General features: G+C 52.2%; 2 protein-coding genes across 4 annotated transcripts in view; both read left to right on the top strand.

The window, feature by feature from the left end:
* Window positions 1-9,778, top strand: part of LOC122388168 (zinc finger protein squeeze-like) — a 57,151-nt gene extending 47,373 nt beyond the window's left edge. The window contains exon 5 of the mRNA XM_043379017.1: window positions 6,571-9,778. Within this exon, the coding sequence (XP_043234952.1) occupies window positions 6,571-7,581 (1,011 nt within the window). The 3' untranslated portion in view covers window positions 7,582-9,778. The remainder of the gene's footprint in view (window positions 1-6,570) is intronic.
* A 437-nt stretch (window positions 9,779-10,215) lies between these two features.
* LOC122388166 overlaps window positions 10,216-20,042 on the top strand; it is a 47,664-nt gene continuing 37,837 nt past the window's right edge. The window contains exon 1 of one of the 3 annotated variants that reach the window (XR_006257744.1): window positions 10,216-10,510. The gene's annotated coding sequence lies outside the window, so the exon portion shown is untranslated. The remainder of the gene's footprint in view (window positions 10,511-20,042) is intronic. The other 2 variants (XM_043379014.1, XR_006257745.1) reach the window with 2 other exon arrangements.

The raw sequence follows: 20,042 nt of genomic DNA, 5'->3' as shown, positions 1-20,042 counted from the left end.
CCTCAAATAACCTCGGATGACCTTTCTAGAGGCTATCAGCAAAAGTGATACCTAGGTCATCACGAGTGGACTAAATCATTGTGATTCTGAAATATTTGGACTGTTCCTATGCGTACACACGGATCTAGAGGCATTTTCATTTTTCTCCATTGACTTGTAATGGAAAGGTCACGCCACTGATCTGACCTTAGGTCACGGATATAAAAAATCCGAGATATACAAATTGTAGGCGCCCATAACAGCATGCAATCCACCAAGTTTAAATTCTTTCTGACAAACACTGCAGGCTGGACATGATTGCAATTTTTTTTTTAGGCTTGGTCAGTTAACTTGACCTGGTGACCTGACCTGACATGACTTGGGGTCAAAAATTTCACATATTGTCCAAAATTGATGTACCAAAAGCTACCCCAAGCGGCGCGGCGCTACGCGCCGCGGTTTTTTATTCACACGCAAGAAACGCGACAGGGTGGTAACATATGCCCCCCCCCCCCACTGGGGCGAAGGATATACGGGTAGGTACTCGGGCTTGCTGAAATTGGCAAAATAATTTTGTAACAACATAAAATATAAATGCTAATGGCATCAGCATTACATCTAAGTGGAAAGTAAAAACGTCTACATTATAAATAAGCAAACTATGAGATCATACATTAATTTTTCAGCTTCTTTCTTTCATCAATTCTCGAATATCTCGTATTCAGTATAGTTCTAAAACAGCTCGCCGCAGCACCATGTGCGACCGGCCCCAGCTCTAAAGCCGTCATGTTGTCGCAGCTGTGCGATGTGAATTGTGTATACCGACAGTCCATGGCACCTAGCTGCGACCCCGGCCGTAGCCATTTGAAATCATGCCGGGCCGTAGCCGGGCCGTGGCTAGGCCATAGCTAGCCATATCAGTGCCGTAGCCGTAGCCCGGCCGTAGCCACGCCGTCGTAGCCACGCCTATATCAGTGTCGTAGCCGTAGCCAGGCCGTAGCTGCCGTAGCCGGGCCGTAGCCGGGCCATAGCCGGGCCGTAGCCGGGTCGTAGCCGGGACGTAGCCAGGCCGTAGCCGGGCCGTACCCGGGCCGTAGCCGGGCTGTAACCGCCGTGCTATCGCTGCCATCCTGTACTGACGTCCGCAGTGTTATCAGCGGTCGGGCGCCGCCGCCGCCGCCACCACGGTCACCGGAGTCCGGGTTGGCCCAGGTCAGTTGACCTGACAACCGGTCGGGCATCGTGGCCGCGCTGCGGCTGCGGCGGTATAGTCGCAGCTGTCGGAGGAAACAGACAACTGCGAAGGATATAGAGACATTCGGAGACCGACACTGTTGTCTTCTGCTGAGAGAGACAGGTGGTTTTAAGTACGGAAGCAGTGACCTACTTTGGACAACAACAAATAGCCACGGTGGGCAGGGATGACGCGGATATTTTCTCGCCCTGGTGAGGATAGGGTTCAGCCAGGGGGGTTCGAGCGTCGCTACAGGTGACAGTTGGCAGTGTTGGCCGCTGGCGTGACGTCTCCCTCTCTGTTGCTATGTGACGGCTACATCAGCCCTGGGCCTGGCGGGCCACAGACCGACGCTCCGACGGCGGATATAGTGGATGTAAACAAGGCAAGGACCCGTACTGGTGACCTCGCTCTGACTCGGGTGTCGGGCTGATGGGTCATTGGCCAATTGGTGCGGAAGATATACATGTAATACCCGGGCAATTTGTTTGACAGCGTCCATTTTGATTGGTAAAAGACATTCTCGGCTGTGTAATCTGCATTCGGTGGCCAATACCGTCTATACTTTTTTGTTGTTGCGAATGGCGATACGATTGGCTTTGAGCTAGACTTTACTGTAGCTTATGCAGACACTAGCCGACACAAACAGGGTCTTATTTAGGTGCAATTCCCCATCTCAACGGTATCTGACCAATATGTATTCGTGAATAGTTGCTTTGGAATATTTGTGTATCTACTGTTCCGCACCCACACTGGAACTAAACGTGTATCCATCAACACTTGTTTCGGGACCTTATGTGTGTAAAACTACCAGACATTACATAACTGCACCGATTAATTCCATTGCGTACAATTTCCGGGTAGTTTGTCCTGCATCATATTCTCTACTCGGAATCTGCCATGATCATTACTTTCATACCTATTGCAGTCGGTCATTACAATGGTAATGGTGGTGCCATGTGGTGGCCGGTCCGAGTCCCCGTCAGTGGTGGACGATTTCCGAAGTGGATCTCGTACTGCGCGGTTCTTCTGCTTATCTGTGGTTGAGGATCAATGCCCGGGCTCTCTGCACTGACCGTTGGTCACATCCCTCGTGTTGCTGGGCGGTCGCTGCCCTGATTGTCGCTCACTTCCTTGTAGGAAATCCTGCCGATTCCGGCCGTATAGAGCGGCAGCGTCTGAGAGCTGGCAGTCCAACGTCCACGGCCCCGGGCCGCCCCTGACCTACCTCACATGGCGGGCCGCCACCGCGCCGCCGCGCCGCCGCCGCCCGGCGACAACCCTTTCCCGCCGCCGCCGCCGCCGCCGCCGCCGCCCCCGCCCCCAGACGACCGCCCAAGGCCACCGACGCTCTGACGTTACGGGGTGGCCAGATAATGGGGCAAAAAGCGGGCCACCGCCCGGTCACCGCGCCATGGGCTACGGGGCGACGGCCGACGCATGAGCCGGCTCGGAACAGCGCAGAGCTAACGACCAGGCGACCGAGCTAGTCCCGGCGGCGTATTTCAGAATATGGATACCGGGACAATATTGATCCTATGCGAGGTCACATGCCCTCCATGTGACCGACGAGAAGATCAGCAGCGAACTGATGATGTAATCCAGACAGCCGCAGCTGACATAAACTCAGATTCGACATTCACATAACGACAGGCTTACAGCTGGCCTTGTTCCTGTGTCTTGGAGCCAGACAGATAGGTCTGGGAAACGTAAACGTCAATGTGATGGGTGGTGAAAACAATAAGTAAACGCGCATAATATTTATCGAGGCGAGTGGGATCTTTGCCAGCCTTGCTGACATCGGTCTGTGTTCCATCAATATTGATTGGTTCTCCTTTTTTGTCTTTTGCTGTCCCTCCCAGTCGTGTCTCTACCAGCTGTTGAACTTGTTGCCTGTCTGGTTGCTATCGCCGTAATGAGCTACGCCTCTAGACGTCGCTGGAAATGTCCCAGACGCTGACAGGGATGAAGGATTTCTGTCACAGAGAGTGGCATGTCCACCGCCCAGTGCTCCATCACAGAACGGTAACGGCCAACGACCGCATGGACTTGCCAGACGCCATGTTGAAGCCGCAGTTACGCCAAGGATTTACTCATTAGTTGGATGGCTGCTCACTCATGAGGGATCTGGGATTTGTGTCTCATTGATGAATGTCTGGAAGGCCGCGGAGAAGATGTCTGTCGTAATTTATATATGCTTTAGGTAGAAGAAGAAGTTAATCGGTCAAGCAGGAATTTCAATGGACTCCTGTGCGCTGTCTGTTCATGTTGCCATGGTGCCTAAGCCCAACTCTGGCATTCTGATAGGTGCGCTCATTTCATGCATCTGAGACTCAATGAGACATGACTCCATTTCCGAAAACGGAACACATGCGAGGATGCACAGAGATGAATGATACCCTCATTTATAACACAAATCGATGCTTCTTTCCTCCTTGACCCCCAGGCATTGGTCGCTTTGCGTCTAATGCTCCAACACAAAATACCTACCGATGCGTAACACAGCTCTCATCTTAGTGACACAGTGGAACAAATCAGACGGAAATATGCCCATAATTGGGTACCGTATCCGGGTGTGGTCGACTCGTTAGCTGCTCTGCGCTGAGTTGACCCACCCTGGGGAGGGGGGCGTCAGTCCGTCCCCTCTCCCTCAGGCATCGATCACGGTCGACTCTACCGGACGGGGGAGCGGGGTCGCTTTGTTCCGACCAAGCCGAAACATGCAGGGAACACGACCACAATGTCCAAAAGTGGTGATAAAGGGGATGATCCGCTGGTGTGGCTTCGATTCGAGCTCGTTCATTTGAGAAGTGACCGATAATTCATTCTTCAATCACCAAAGGACGTTTGCGTGAGGGGTGAAATAGCGTCTGCTCTGCATTGCTGCAATGTTACGTCTTTATCGAATGAAAATATTTATATTGCAAGTTAAATGATATATTGAAAGCTGAAACGCTGTCAGATACATCATTTCTCATTGTCATGAAGAGCCGGTGCTCTTTGTTTGACACGCCGTGTCCGACAGCCAGTCCGTGAGCCGGCGCGGCCCTGTCCGTCTGTCTGGCCTTGCGGTGGGTCAGTGGCACCGTGACCCCCGCCCCCGCCCCCGCCCCCGCCCCCGCCCCCGCCCCCGCCCCCGCCGCCGTCGCCTCTCTTACCCAGATCTTTGGCCGACGGGGGAGCGACGACCCTGACTGGCCGGCGGAAATCGATGCATCGGCGCGACGTCCGAGGGGAGAAACGACGGGGAGGGGGGGGGGCAGACAGACAGACAGACAGACAGACAGACAGACAGACAGACAGACAGCGACGGCCGGAGGGAAGCTCCCGCGGCCGTGGTGGCGACGCCCGGAGCAAGCGATACCTGGCGACCTTTGAGCCTTAGTCTGGCCAGCCGGACGCCGCGCCGCGCCGGGCCGGCTGGCGGCGCGAGCGTTTATTTTCGCAGGGCCTGGGGCGGCAGACGGCGCGCACGCCGCACGGCCGGGGGGGGGGTGACGTGGTCGATGGGGGGGGGGCAGGGATTGGACAGATTGATATGTCCGGAGAGGGAATTGGGAGCCGTGCACTGAAAACAATTTAACCCAAGGCCCGCGAGTAAACCGGTGTTTTGCGGGTACCCCTATCCGCAACCATTTTTAACCACCCTACCAGGAGTACAGTAAGGTCCCATTGCAGTGTAGTCGTCCCTGCTCTCAGCGGACTTGTTCGCTGACAGCGGTTATATCCGCTCAGAGCAAGTACGACTACACCGCAATGGGACCTAGCACTACTCCTGGGAGGGTGGTTAAAAATGGTTGCGGATAGGGGTACCCGTAAAACACCGGTTTACTCGCCAGCCTTGGGTTAAACTGTTTTCAGTGTGCTGCCGAGGAGGCTGGAGGACAGTCACATGCCGATAGAATTCGCGGCCGTCTGCAATGCATGGTACTGTGTGATCATTCATATGCCGTTCTACAAACATTTGTTCTGATGTTATACCTACCGATTAGTTCTCAGAATCAAAAGTGTTTTACTCTAAAGGTAGTTCTTTGTGGTACAGGCGTCGCGGACGATCAAGCCACCCACGTGGCTCGGGCTCTCAGTTTGACAAGACCGCGGAGTTACTCTTGTGACTTACCGATCTGCCGTCAGCCGTGTCACGTTTTCTCGGTCACGTACCGAGCCAACAGTCCTTGTGGAGGGTGACTGACGTCCCCCTGGTTCTGTACGGCGTTTTGGCTGCGCTGGACTGCCGTTGGTCGCACCAGGCCACCCGGGCCAGTATATCGGCCGTCACTATCTGGGCCGAGCCGAGCCGCTGGCTAGTTTTTTATCGCATGGTAACGCAGCCCACTCACGAGCGAGGGCATGACAAAGGAACCGTCTATTTCCAAACCTCACACAGGATATACGTAACCCTTTCAGAAGGCAGTCGGGAATATGTCCCGAAACTTTCCCTATCCTCCAACCGCAGATCGCCTTTTAATGCGTTTTTTTTTTTGCACGGTTCTGCTTGGTGGTGGGTCCCCAATATCGTTGACCGTTACGTGTTGCCTTCACACTATAATTGCGGTCAAACGATGGAGCCTGGAAACTGGCCAATATCCTACGTCAAATTAGGAAGAGAATGAGGCATATAAGCTGAGAAAGAATGACCCGTATGCCAATTTATCACTGAGGTCAGCTGACACATCCCATTTACACATCGTGACATTTCCTCGCCGTGCTATTCGCGGCACGTCCGTCTAGCGTGGCCTCTCAAACATTACCGCATGACTCATGAGTAAGACTTCGTGAGTCAGCGCCGACTCACCGACCTACCGACCTCTACCGGCCCGTCGAGCAGGCTGCAGTTGCAGCGTCGACCGTCGGCGGTGCAGCCGTCGGCGGCGACGGCCCTCTATTGCCTGTCTCCAGCGCTGCATTGTCTGCTGCCCTTTGTGGGGCGATGCATTCCGAACGTGCTGGGCTGTGAAATTGCCCTGTGAGGCGATTTAACAGCCATAAATATGGACATCGGCATTGATCCTCACATGGGGACCACCCTCAATGCGAATTGCATTAGGCGACGGCAGCAACGTGGGGTGAACGGGCGCGCCGGGCTGAACTGTAAGTGGTTGTCGAAAGGTGCAGCGTGAGCCGTACCGGAAAGCAATTAACCGGGGATTATTCTGAGAGGGAGCTCTGTTCTGTCGGTGCCGGAGGGCCCAAGGCCGTGCCCAGTGGCGGTGCACGCTGCTCACCGGTTAACGGGACGGTGCCCGTCTCATGTGTCCGTTTTTTGTCCACCATGCACCCGCGTGTCCCCGTTTCTGCGCTCAGTGTGGGGTACTCGACCCACCCTGACGCTTTGTCTCTCCTCTGTGTGCCGGCAGATGTTCGCCTCCAAGGCCGATCTCCAGATGCACGTGCAGGTGCACATGCGGGAGGCCAAGCCGTACAAGTGCAGTCAGTGCAGCAAGGCGTTCGCCAACAGCTCCTACCTGTCGCAGCACACGCGCATCCACCTGGGCATCAAGCCGTACCGCTGTGAGATCTGCCAGCGCAAGTTCACGCAGCTGTCGCACCTTCAGCAGCACATCCGCACTCACACGGGCGACAAGCCGTACAAGTGCCGCCACCCGGGCTGCTCCAAGGCGTTCTCGCAGCTCTCCAACCTGCAGAGCCACTCACGCTGCCACCAGACCGACAAGCCCTACAAGTGCAACTCGTGCTACAAGTGCTTCACCGACGAGGCCAGTCTGCTGGAGCACATCCCCAAGCACAAGGAGTCGAAGCACCTCAAGACGCAGATCTGTCCGTACTGCGGGAAGAGCTACACGCAGGAGACCTACCTGCAGAAGCACATGCAGAAACACGCCGATCGCGTCGACAAGCGTGGCGTGCCGGGTCTGGGCGCGCCCCAGCGGCTCGAGAACCCCTACTGGCCCAAGGATGACTTTGACGTGAACGCCGGCGGAGCAGCTCTGCAATCCCCGCTGGACCCGACGCGTCTCCACCTGGGCCGTGATGGTCTGGAGCACCGCGTACTCAGCCTGGAGGATGGCCGGCCGGCGCACAGCCTGGCGCAGAACGTGGTCTACGACATGCCACGGGCCTCGGTGGCCTCATCGTCGGCGTTCACGCCAATCCAGAGCATGGCTCCGGCGGTGGGCGCCGCGCCGCTGCCCCTCCAGATGCCGCCCACGTCGCAGCGCTACTTCTACGACCCCAACAGCTTCCCCAAGGCCGGGGGAGGTCTCGAGATGAAGCCGGCGGGCAACACCAGCGGCTTCATCTCGCTGCACCAGATCAGCAGCTACGCGCAGCAGCAGCGCGGAGGCGGCGCCGGCGCCGGCGGTGACCTGCTCGGACTCAAAGACAAGCCGCCACCACAAACGCAATAGGTCGACGGAGGAGCCGGAGCCGCCGCCGCCGCTGCTGGCAGCGCTGGTGATCATTGAAGACGAAGCAAAGCTGACGGCGGAAGACGGCAGTCACTGCGGGCTGACTCATATCGGAAGCGGAAGACTCCGTCTGGTTAAACGCCGCGGCTGACGCGGGCTCTCCGGCGTGCGTCGCTCTCTCCCTCTCTCACTCTCTGTGTACATTCTGCATATATTGTAGATGTGTTAACCGACCTGTTGTTATCGTTGTGTGCTCACTAGAGCCAGCGCGGCGGCGCGGGCGGCCGGTCGCGCGGCCCGGCCCGCCCCACTGCCCCACTGTTTGTGTCCCTCCCAGCACGCTCGCGGGCCGCCACGGGGCCCACTCGGGGCCCGGGCCCAGTGAGCTGACGGGTCAGCCAGCTTGTAGTACTGCCTGTGGGGGGTCGGTGGATTGGGTGGGCGCGCCGCAGGGCTGCCACCGGGGTGGTGCTGATGACGCAATGATGACGTCACCGGTCGTAGGCGGGCGAGGATAGGCTGCTAGTACGGCGACCCGGACCACATACCTCATTGCTGTTGTGTGCGGGTGTGGCTGTTGCCCCTAACCGAGCGAATTTGACCGCCAGCGTGGCGGGTGTGGAAATTTTAACATAATCACTAGCTGTTGTTTGGGGTGTCAGCGTTTAAATTGGGCAGATTTTTGGCAGATTTTACGTGTTGACTATCAATTTTTAATTAGTGGTATGCTTTCGGCAACTTGGCTTTATAACCATCAAACTTTGGGTTTGATGCCTATCGTGGAAAGACGACTTCAGTCCCTGAATAAGCTCAGTGTTTCATTTTAAAATGGACAAACTAAATTTATTTATTCGGCAAACTATTCTGCTGCCTGTCATGACTCACTGTACTGGCATTGACTTTGGAAACGTTAAATGTTAACTGCCATATTTTGGTATTTACTAGTTCAGTGTTTCGTGTTAGCGATAGTCTGGGACGTCATCTCAGCGCCAGGCGAGGTCAGGTCACCGCGTGTGACCCAGTGTGACCCGGTGTGACCTCAGGTCACCGAGTGACCTGCCGGCGGCGGTTGGCAGGCCAGCCGCCGCTCCCATAGAACCCAATCAAACTGGCATTGTAAATAACCACCACAGCTGCATCAATCAAACAGGGTAGAGGCGCTGGCGGCGCCACGGCGCCCGCGCACGGGTTGTTCGGGCAGGGAGAAGGCACCTCGCCGGCCGGCTCAGGCGCTTCTCGGATTGGTTGCTTTCTGCGTGCGCTGACTTGTTTCACGTGTTTGCGATGAGCGTGCGCCGCGCCGCTAGGCTGCGGAGTCGGCCCGTACAGTGTGGTGTTTGTTACGTGTTATTTCTTGCTGTTATAGATATAGGCGCGCACAGTCGCGCAGTTTGTAATTTTCTAGGCGCGGCGGTATGTGAGCCAGTTGGTATTTCGGGGACGGGGAGGCGCAATTGAATTATGTTTGTTGTATCATACTGTAAGATATTTCATTACCTTTCGTGCTGGGAAGCTCGCATCTCAGGCGTGGCTGTCGCCCGCGGGCAAGACGCCCTGAGTGACCTGTGGGTGACCTCGGCGACCTTGACCTGTGGGCGACCCGGGCGACCGGATGGCGACTAGTGGCGGCGGTTGTGACTCGAGTTGGCAAGTGATAAACAGTGTCAAACGCTGTCTAATTGTCAATGCAACCATACCGCCTGTGGGAGAGAAGGAAGGACATCTAATGTCGACCTCAATCATCGACCTTACCAAGGTTCGACAAGGTCAAGTGATGGACTGTGATCGTGCCGGGTGTCACAGTGATTCCGGTGGGATGTAGTGGGACTCGGTGCTTGACAAGGCGCTCACAGCGGCGCCGCGGGCCCCCGAACAACTCCCCGGATGCGACCGGCGCCGCCAGCATGGCTCCTTATTTCGCCGCCTGCGTTGTTCTGTTTGCTTTGTCAAATGCCGTGCTCCCAGCTTTTTGCGCTGCGAAAAGACTACGGCGAAACTGCCAGGTTATGTTGGTGACTCGGCGGCTGCGGCTGCTACGATGGACTGGGGATGCCAGATGGATTGGGTGCCAGATGGGCGCCGGACCGCCGCTGGGGAGGGTTGGATCCGTGAGTTTCACGGAGGACGTTCGAAGATGCGTGGCACGTTCTTGTACAATTTTACTATCGATATCGCTTGAATAAAGTCTTGTATCGTATTCGGCTGTTTGTCGTGGATGTAGGAAAATGGTCGTAAAACTACAGAAGGGAGCGGTTCGTGGTGGTGGGGAGGGAGAGGGGGGATAACTGATACCTAAGCAGTAAGCATCAAAGGGTGTCCTGAATTTCACGTGCGCATGGGTAAGGCACGTCTATTTCTACTGAAAAAAAAAACAGCAGTTAGCTCCGATCACAAGTGTAGGTATGACATTTTGTCGAATCCGGTGACAATATAAGATTCTGTCATTGCGAAATAAGATTAACTATTATACTCAAACACGTCAACGTTAACTCTGACATAAAAACTTCCTCCTCAAATAGCGCAGTCTGAATCTCACCTCAGCAGTTCCCGACTAAGCCCAGCTCGGTTCCGTCAGCTACCCTTCGTGTGACCTTCCCTTTGATTGGCCGGTTGAGCGGGCTGACCCCGAGGGCCGGTCGGGTCACGAGAGCACTGGCCTCCGCCGAGGCGGGCCGTTAGTTTTGAGTGAGGGGTGCACATGTGGCGGGCCGAACGCCGTGTGCCACCGTGTGTGCAGTGACCCGAACTGTGAAGCGGTGAACTCCAAAGCGAATTATAACCTATAAGTTAAACATTTTGTTTTACTTTTTAGTCCCTTTGAACTTCACTAGAAAGCGATACAAAAAGTAGAAAACACAGCCGCCTGAGCCAACAATACCTACAATGTCAACGCCCAGGCCTCAGTGGTTCTTGTTCTGCCGTCGAAAAGGTAAGTTCGGCCTCATTGCCATTTATATTCCTCCGATTGTTTTCTGCGTGCATTTCCTTTTACGAAGTACATACATACCTAAGCTGAATTGAAGTGACGTTCATTCCTGCAAATGCGTCGCATGATATACCGCGACATGGCGTAAATTACGTCCGTCTACTTCAACGTTAGATAGGCATCAGTGACATATCCAGGACTTTTAAACCCATGCCTTTATCGCATAAGACAGCAACTGCACTGCGGGACCGGCTATCAATTGCCAAATCCCGACTGTCACGAGAACTGGAGGTGGCCATGTAGCCACCCCCGCCCCAGTCGTGACAGTAGGTCCTGCTGTCATATGTCTGTCTCAGGAGTCTGCTGTCATCTGTCCCAGAAGCCGCGAGGGTGGCCAGTAGCCAGTAGCCACCCACCGCTCCCCCGGGCGCGTCTGGCGCCAACCCTTTGTTCTGACCGGCCGGGGAAGTAAACCGAGCCTGCGAGGTCACACACCACCAAAGGGTTAGCTATCGGTGACCTTGGGACGCCGCCGGGGCCGGGCCAGACGGACAGAAAGGGTTGAGATAGCCGGCGACCACACTGGGAATCCAGAGGACCTCAAACCGTCCGCTGACCGTTTGAAACAGATCGGTGGCCACTGACCGAGGAAGCTGATGAATACAGATCAAAATGCACATTGCACTCTACTGTCATTTTAGAATAGACGGAATTGTCTCTACAATAGCATGCATGATTGTTGTGTAAAATAATGCGGTATATATTCAAACAGGAGCAGTAGCTACGGCGAGGGCCTGAAACTGGTCGCTTCGCTGGGCTTCGACATTTGAAATCTCCAGCGGAAATTATTCCGTTCAGACCATGTCGTCGCCGAGTAGGTACTAGACGCTGTGGGAAGGAGAGGGGAAGAGAGGGAGAAGAAGGGAGGAGAGGGGAGGGAAGGAAGGGGAGGGGAGGGAGGGGAGGGGAGGGGAGGGGAGAGAGGAAGGGGTGAAGGGCGCCACCCCGTTACCTTGAGGCCGCCCATGTGGCTCGGTGCCGCCTTCTTAGAGGGGATCGGATGTCCAGGGGCACCAGAGTGGGACGCAGGGTGTTCTCGTTTGCTAAATGGACGCAGCGGAAGTGATGGAATGTAGCATGGTAAAATTGAACGAATTTAACCCGCGCACCGACGGGGGTCTGCGCCAACTTAGTACCGACGGGGGGGGGGGCGGATGACCGCCCCCCCCCCTGAGATCTCGAGAACGAAGCAAGATAGCGACAAGCGGTAAACGGCATCGGATACGCACGGACAAGGTCTACAATTTTTACTAAGGTCATTTTCAGGTCAGGTCAAAGATGACGTCACAGGGGTCGAAAAAGTCAAAATGGCGGCGCTAGATATGGAGAGGGTTTTTCTCGAATAACTTTCGAAGTAGTCAAGATAAGAACAAACTAAGGGCATCATCGTGATCCTCTCGTCAATCCGCATCGAATGATAGGGGAAGGTGGGGTAAGACGGCCCAGCGGGGCAAGACGGACCACCAGCCCTCCCGGCTGAACCGCTGCTGGTATCTACTGCTTTATGCACTCTATATGTTTGTTTTCCTTCGTAACAATGGCCACCTTGAGCTCATGCTGCTAGAATGCATAGCTTTTGAGTTATTGAGAAAAATGTTGTTTTTCGTCAAACCGATCTAATATAAGAGGTCTACGGGTGATTCAATTACGGCGCCTTTCTTGCATGATTAGTTTCTATTTTGCACTTTACTGTGAAGAACAAAGTTATAAACTTAGTTATAGTCACACTTTAGGAAAGGCAAGGTTTTGCAATGTTGGGCTATTTGACATATGCGTCATGATAATGACAGAATTTAGATTTGGGGCAAGACGGACCACTGTGGTCCATCTTACCCTGTGGTGGTCCATTGTACCCTGCATATGGAAAGTTCTTTTCCAAAACATTGACACAAGTTTAAGTAAGCTAATTTTTCAGGAAGGAGTCTTTGTTGCATGTGAGCCATGCATGCAAGTGCTCAGTTAGCATGCATTCATGCCAAACGACAATCAACACACATGTTCCCAGCTTTTAGCTGCATTTCCATCACACATGAGTAAAGAATAAAGGCTCATTTTGTTGTTTTACCATTCTGGTTACTTTTTCTTACAAGAGTACAGAGCAGAAGTGTAACACACATGAACGAATAGCAGGCACTGCTGGGTGGTCCGTCTTACCCCACGTTTTTTCTTGTCTGAGTTTTTGACATGTCCCTCTTTAAGAGCATCCACCACCGAGATGTCTTTAATTTGAAATTTAGTCTTTACACATATCAACAGAGGAAGGATTGAGCATTCCGAAGACTATAAATAATATGAATTACGAGAGCAGTGTAGAAAGATATGCGGCCTCAAACCTTAGCTGGTCCGTCTTACCCCACCTTCCCCTATATATGTTGACCTCGAAAGGTCAAGGTCAAAGGTTGACCTCAGGTCACGTGACCTCGAGGTCATCATGTATATCATTCGATGCGTCTTGACGAGCTGAACACAATGAGACCATCCGCGCGGCTGTATCTTGTTCCTGTAAGAAGTTATTGGCAAAAAACCTTTGGTGACCTTTGATGACGTCACATGACCTTACAGCTGCCCAACAGCAAAACAGACCTCAAGGTAGTAAAGGTTGATCGTATGTGAAGTCATGTATGGTATATGGGGCCATTCCGACCCGTTTTAGTGGTAAAAACAGGGAGTTGATTTTTCCCCCATTGACTTATAATGGGGAGGTCGCGAAATCGACCTGACCTTAGGTCACCGACATCAAAATTCCGAGATATAAAAATTGTAGCTACTAATGACCTAATAACATCCTGCGACTTTCAAAGTCCTCCGACATCTACTGTAGCTCTGGCACGGTGACAAAGTTGCAAAAAAGTGACTTGAGGTTGGGTCATTCAAAGTGACCTGGTGACCTGACCTTAAAAGTTAGGAGGTTCAAACTTGCACACCATGTGTAAAATTGATGAGAGAATAGTCATACCAAATTTCGCGGCGCTACGCGCCGCGGTTTTCCCGCTATCCGCGAAAAACCTCAGGGGGGGGGGCGGATATCCGCCCCCCCCGTCGGTACGCGGGTTAAGTTCTGAATTTTTTGAATAAGAAAATGCTGCTGGTATTCGGCGTTTTCACAATTCTACGCATATGAGTCTCCTCACTACCATGTTGTGAATGAAAAAATACCCATTTCTTGCTAAGGCTAATTTAAAGATTCACTGCGTTTTCAGTCAATCATTTGCAAACGACAAACGCATTTTTGCTATACCAAACAGAAAAAATATGACAAAAACGGCTAAAACTAGGTATCTACAGGCAATGATCTGCAACGCAAACAGCGAAAGCTATTAAAACCCTCGCCCGCACATGCCATTCTCCCATCCTAGAACGCACATGGGGGGGGGGGGTTGCCACCCCCGCGCCATTTCGTTCCTGTTGGAGATAGAGCTTAGCGGTAAGGACCAGAAAGATTCTTTGGGAAGAGACGAATCCAATGATACCCAGTTTTACCTTCTCAGGTCAGTCATTGACCTTCCAGGTCAGGTCAAACTAAAAAAATGTTGCTGTTTTGGGTCACCGTTGGATATCAAGTGCGCTGCTTAGCAAATACCGATGACGATGCTGTTTTCTGGTGCCAAGCCAGCTAGAACCTCTTTGTCACACTACCCGACCAGAATTTTGCTGCTGAGGTCATTTCAGGTCAAGTTAGGTCAAGGTCAATTATATGTGTTTGTATGTCTGTACGTGTCTGTGTGTATACTGATGTGTGCACCGATTGTTTTTGGGTCCATATTACATGAAATCAAGATCTGAGAAGCTTTTACCAAAAATGCAGTCAAAAAACTTCACAAAAAGTAACTTCAGCTTGCCTAAAACGAAATTATCTTAGATGACCTAGGTTGACCTTGACCCTGACCTTGACCCCTGTACATCGTCGAACAACATGTTCCATGATAGGTGGAGGTAAGACTGGCAAAAAAGGCCGAAATCAGGGTGTCAAAAGCTCACAAGGCCCATGGCAAGCGCAAGATGTTGAGAATTGGCCATTTGGGTCATGACATGACCTGAAAAACAAGGTCTTATCCCGAAACTAAAAATCACAGAAGCTTGAAATTTTCAGTGGACATCAAAAAAGGATAGAGGAGCAGCTATACGAAAAATCAGCCTTCTAGCTCTAAAAATGTTGAGTGCAGAGCAGAAAGACTACCTGGGAGGGGGGTGGCACCCCCACCCCATGTGCGGGCGAGGGTTAATTCATTTTCAAGATGCATTTTTCTGTCGCAGGTAATAGGAATTTAAGCTCCGGCAGCTGCTCATAAAATACGAACCTGATTTCTGATTTAATATATTCGGACATATCCCGATTCAGCTGAATATAGGCATGAGAAGGCCTGATCGGAAGGACAAGACTCCTCGGTGGCTCTGTCCAGCGACCCATCGAGAGGGGCAGACAAAAAAACGGAGAAAGCCGGGGCAAAAAACGTGACCACCGCCCAGACGCACCCTTACTCGGCGGCTCACAGCGCATTCCGAGGGAGCACTGAATGCTGGACGATTCCCTAATCAGACCAATCGAGAGAAGAAGGCCCGGCCACCGACGCCGACCAGCTGTGCTCCTGAGTCTCGCGGGTCTCTGGGGTCAACAGAGGTCAACGGGGCCAGCAGAGATCACTAACGTCAATAGCTGCCAATAGGGGTCAGTAGAGGTCATTGGGGTTAACTTAGGTCCATGGAAGTCAGCAAAGGTCACTGGCGGCCTGCAGGGGTCACTGGACGTCAATAAAGGTCACTGATAGTCAGCAGAGGTCATTGAAAATAAACAAGTCTCTGAGTGGAGTAGGGAGGTCACATAGAGGGAGAAAGGTCACTGAGGGTCACTAGAGATCACAGGGGTCAAAAGATGGGGTTAGTAAAATCCACAGGTGCTCTACTATGACAAAAAAAAAATCGGTTCCGTTTAAAATCTAAGATTTTCTTTAGGTAAGCATGCTTCACAAAACCAACGGCCAAAATATGAAAATAAATCGCAGTGCATTCAACAGCTTTCGAATCAGTCTAATCTAACTTAAGTAGTAAATAACAATAAACATTTTTCATGTAACCTGCAACACGTCCTGTGGTATTGATTATGAACTCAGTTAAAATAAATGCTAGTATTGACGTTCATTCATTGATTTCGTTCATTCCTTCTTATTCGGTTGAGGTGTCACTGCATCACTTATTTAGGTTCAAGCCCTACAATTGAGAAAATACATGTATGCTATTAAATAATAAATTTCATAACCTTCCACACCTCGAAAATTATTATATCGTGACGAAAGTACATTTCACCTCTTGCACGTGCTGTTTCCGTAAGGGTAAAGCGTCCCCCTTTGTGCCAAATTGTCCCATGGCTGAACACGTTTTTAGGGCACGATCAGTTTTTTGTTGCGCCTGCTTTTTTGCTTGCCTGTGGTGTAAGGGGAGGGAATTTTTTGTTCGTGTGGACAGTGCGAATGTCGGTCACGGATGTGAGAGGGAGAGTGACACAGTGCGGGGGTGTACCGTTTGAAAAAAAAAACTCCTCTCCAGAAGAATAGAGTGTGGTGGTGATCTGTCTCGTTTTACAAAGCTCTTGTCTAGCCGTCTGCCATTTCTCTACCACAGTGACAGGAGAGGGTGCATTGAATTACTCAAGAGAGACGACAAAATATTTCAAGGGGCCCGTTCACCCAAAGCCTTGTGATACCCTCACTAGCCTTGACATTCATGCTTCTAATTAATGTTCACAAGTCATACACCTACGCCAACGGCTGTCTATTACAGTACCAGTAGTTAACTCCCGTAAATCCATGATGAGATAATAAAATAACGGTGCATTTCAGAGTTGCAATTTCTTCTTCGAACGAGTGACGAGCAGCGCCATGACAGCCGCAGACCTCACTTTTCAGCACTGAAGCTCCGAATCGTTCGTGAAACGTCACATCAAGGACGAGGCCACAACGCCGTCCATCCAGCACTTATTTCAGCTCAGACGATCGAAAGCTGACGATATGCCATCACAGCTCAGATATAAGAGGGATGACATCATTTATCATTTATGCACTTTTTTTGTTGGGCTAGGCCCCTTCGGTCTGACAAGACCATTGCAGAGCCGAAAGGATGATAGGAATTAGGGGGAGACATTGGTCTGGGCAGGCACCCTAGTGAGTCGCCGGGGCTGAGCCCGTCCAGAGGACAGGCCACCCAGCCCCAAGGCACTCACTGCACCCGGCTACGGGGTGCGCTCCCTCAGGAGCAGCGGTGCCGCTCCAAGGGAGCAGTCCGCATGAGATAAAGTTGCCTGTCCAGCCCGGAGGGGGGTTGCGGCGTGGAGGAGAAGGATTTCAGTAGCCTGAGGATAGAAGCACGGAACGGTGATTTATGCACTGCCGACTCACTCTCTGTGCCGGTCATACGATTCACAGTTTGCCCCTCCGGCCCAAGGCATAGCAGATTTACAGTCCACAGGCCGACAGCTGGCGACATCTGTATACCCACCGGCCGCTAGGTGGCGACACCAGGCAACTACCTTGGTCGGCAAAGGACACAACATCCTGTTAGGCAGGGAGAACTAATCGAGCGTGTTCACAACGTGCAATGTGTGTGAAACACAACGTCAAGAGCATATCTTTTTTTTGCACTAGAAAGTGTTTGGGTCAAATTTTAAGCAAATATGCTGTACCTACCTACCTACCTATGTCAAAAGTCGAAAGGACTCTGCCACCGCCAAGTAGCTTTTGGTGTCCGGGCGGAGTCCGATCCCGCTGGGCCGGATGCTGATAGCAATGCTAATTGCTCTGCTGCTAGGTAAACTGCCTGCTGATGATGCTCAGCCCATCAGCAGCTACAGGTGAGAATGATTAGCAATCCGGATTCCGGCCGGAGGTGCTGGTCTCGTACGCCGACCTCACCTACTAGCTAGCCCTGTCCCCTGGTGCTAGCTAGCAGAGATGTCACCTTGTATAGATGTCGCCACAGGCTACTCATTGGCTGGTCTTCAGACTGACTGCATCGTTTACGTAATGTAGGTATGGTGGCATGCAGTGGCGCGGGAAAAGGGGGGAGGGCTAGCGGGGGCTGAGCCCCTCCAACTTTTCGGCTGGGGGGGGGGGGCTTGTAATGTATTTGAGCCCCCCCCCCCTCCAGCTGAAGTAATCGAAATCGGAAGCCTACCAACATAATTTCATAGATTCATGCATAGGCGCGGGAACCGGGGAAGGGGGCAGTAGGGAAAGCTTGCCCCCACAGCTCTGGGGCCGTGGGGCGGTGCCCCATAACTTTTCATGAGGTCAGGAACCGTTGGGGCAGCTTGTCCTCCCCAAATTAGGGGTTGTGGGTCACAAAGGAAGAAAGCATGCAAGTGAAAAATCCACCTCTTTCACTGGCTCGGCAACTCATTTGGCAGATTAAAACCTTTATTCCAGGTTGCCAAAACGGTAGTTTCTTCACTCAGCTGAGACGGAATACCTGGCTTTTATGCAAATATTTCCGCTTTTTTGTTTGTTTGTTGAAAAGGCCAAGGTCTGAAAAGTGGCCTAAAACCGGTGAGAAAACTAGATTTGGGGTACCCTAGGTTGATCTCTATTATGGTTCAGCCTCCCCCCCCCAGTCTGGAAGAAGTTCCCGCGCCACTGGTGGCATGGAACACAATCGTGCACTATTTACAGGGCCGTGGTGCAGTGACATCTGTAATGAGTTGAAATACTTTTGCCATAAAACGAAGACCCAAAATATATCTGCATGGGTCAAAACCAATTTAATCCTTCCAGAGACCACTGCGGTCTGCATGCCGGATTAGAGGTTTTCTTTCGCGGCTACACTTTTCAACAGCTTAGCCTTAGCCACCTACATAGAGTTCTATGGTAATACGGTGCGCAGAGGTCTTCGGTCCTTCGTATGCGTGCCTAACTACTGCCTACCGTTGAATCACCAGTGTTGACGATTTCTTTCCGCAGGCCATGACGGACTGTTCCGTCTTTCCATGATCAGGATAGCCCGCGCCGTGCTGGGGGGGGGGCGTTTTTACGCCCCCCCCCTCAGGTTTTTCGCAAATATCTCAAAAACGGCGGCGCGCAGCGCCGCCGTTTTTGGTACACGTGTTCCTACATCATTTCCGCACATGTTGTGAAAATTTCAGACCTAGGCCGTTCAAGGTCAGGTCACCAGGTCACGTCAAGTGACCTTACCTCAGAAAAAGTTCAAAGGCTCGCTATAGCTACACCGACTGAACGATCACTTTGAAACTTTCAGCGATTGATATGAGTAACAGTATGTATAAAATGTATATCTCGGATTTTTGATATCTGTGACCTAAGGTCAGGTCAATTTTGCGACCTCTCCATTATAAGTCAATGGGAGAAAATTGAAATGCGCCTCTTTTGGACGAATATCGTTCAAAACGCTCTCAAACATCGGTTCATAGGTAAACATGACACACTGAATAGGAAAAATGCACCTGTGACCCCTCTGTGTGCCCCTGAGGTCATCTCAGGTCATGAACGGTCGCCAGCAGTTTTTTGGCTATAACTTTTGATAGAGACGTGCTAGAGCGGTGAAAACACGTCAGATGTGTTCAGCTCGACGATACGGATCGACTGATATGCAACATGACCCTTTTCGGTCAGGTCATGACCTTGACCTGAGGTCAAATTTTCAAAATGACCTTTCAAGGTCAACGAATAGTTCATTCGACGCGTCTCGACGAGAGAAACACGATGCTGGCAAAAGTAATGTCATGGCGCTTATGAGTCAAAAGTTATTGACGAAAAAACGTTTTTCGTAAAAACGGCTATTTTTGGAGTTTTTGCCCTCTGGAGGCTAAACCGTTGACCTGAGGTCAAATCTGAGGACATTACTCAGAAAGGTCTGTAAAAGGGCTATCGAATGCGCTTTTCCGCGGCGCTGTAACTCTATCGGTTCCCGAGATAGCCGTTGGCAGTTTCCAAAATGTTGAAATAGTCAACATTTTACCTTTGGTGACCTCTGGTGACCTGACCTTTGACCTGACCCAAAAAATGACCGAAGTGTTTTCGTCCTTATTTTTGACGCTCTTTCGATTGCCGCTTACCGCGTGTCGCTACGTGGCCCAGGAGCCGAGTTAGACGGGGGGGCGTTAAAACGCCCCCCCCCCCCAGCACTCGGCGGAAAGTTCAGGCCACCAGCACGGCGCGGGATAGTTAAATCCTTCTCCTAGCATGCCTCTTACCAAGTGATCTGGTCTGGACGGTCGCCTTCCTCCTATGTGAGTAGTTCCTCAGGAGCGGGCTCACGTAAGGTAGGGTGACCGCTAGCGGGGCTGGGCGACCTGATGAGAGTGCATGTGATGGGCTCAGTCCCGGCGGCGAACAAGGGTGTCAGCCCAGACCAACGTCTAATGTCTATCCCTAACCCGCGACCTGGTGGTGGTGGGGGGGGGGGCTATTTTTTGCCCCCCTCCAGACTTTTCGATATATCTCCAGAACCGCTGCGCCGATCGTCACCAAAC

Source organism: Amphibalanus amphitrite, unplaced genomic scaffold (genome assembly GCF_019059575.1).
Source record: "Amphibalanus amphitrite isolate SeventyFive unplaced genomic scaffold, NRLGWU_Aamphi_draft 000311F_arrow, whole genome shotgun sequence".
Classification (NCBI taxonomy): Eukaryota; Metazoa; Arthropoda; class Thecostraca; order Balanomorpha; family Balanidae; genus Amphibalanus; species Amphibalanus amphitrite.
This window is presented reverse-complemented; position numbering and strand designations above follow the sequence as displayed.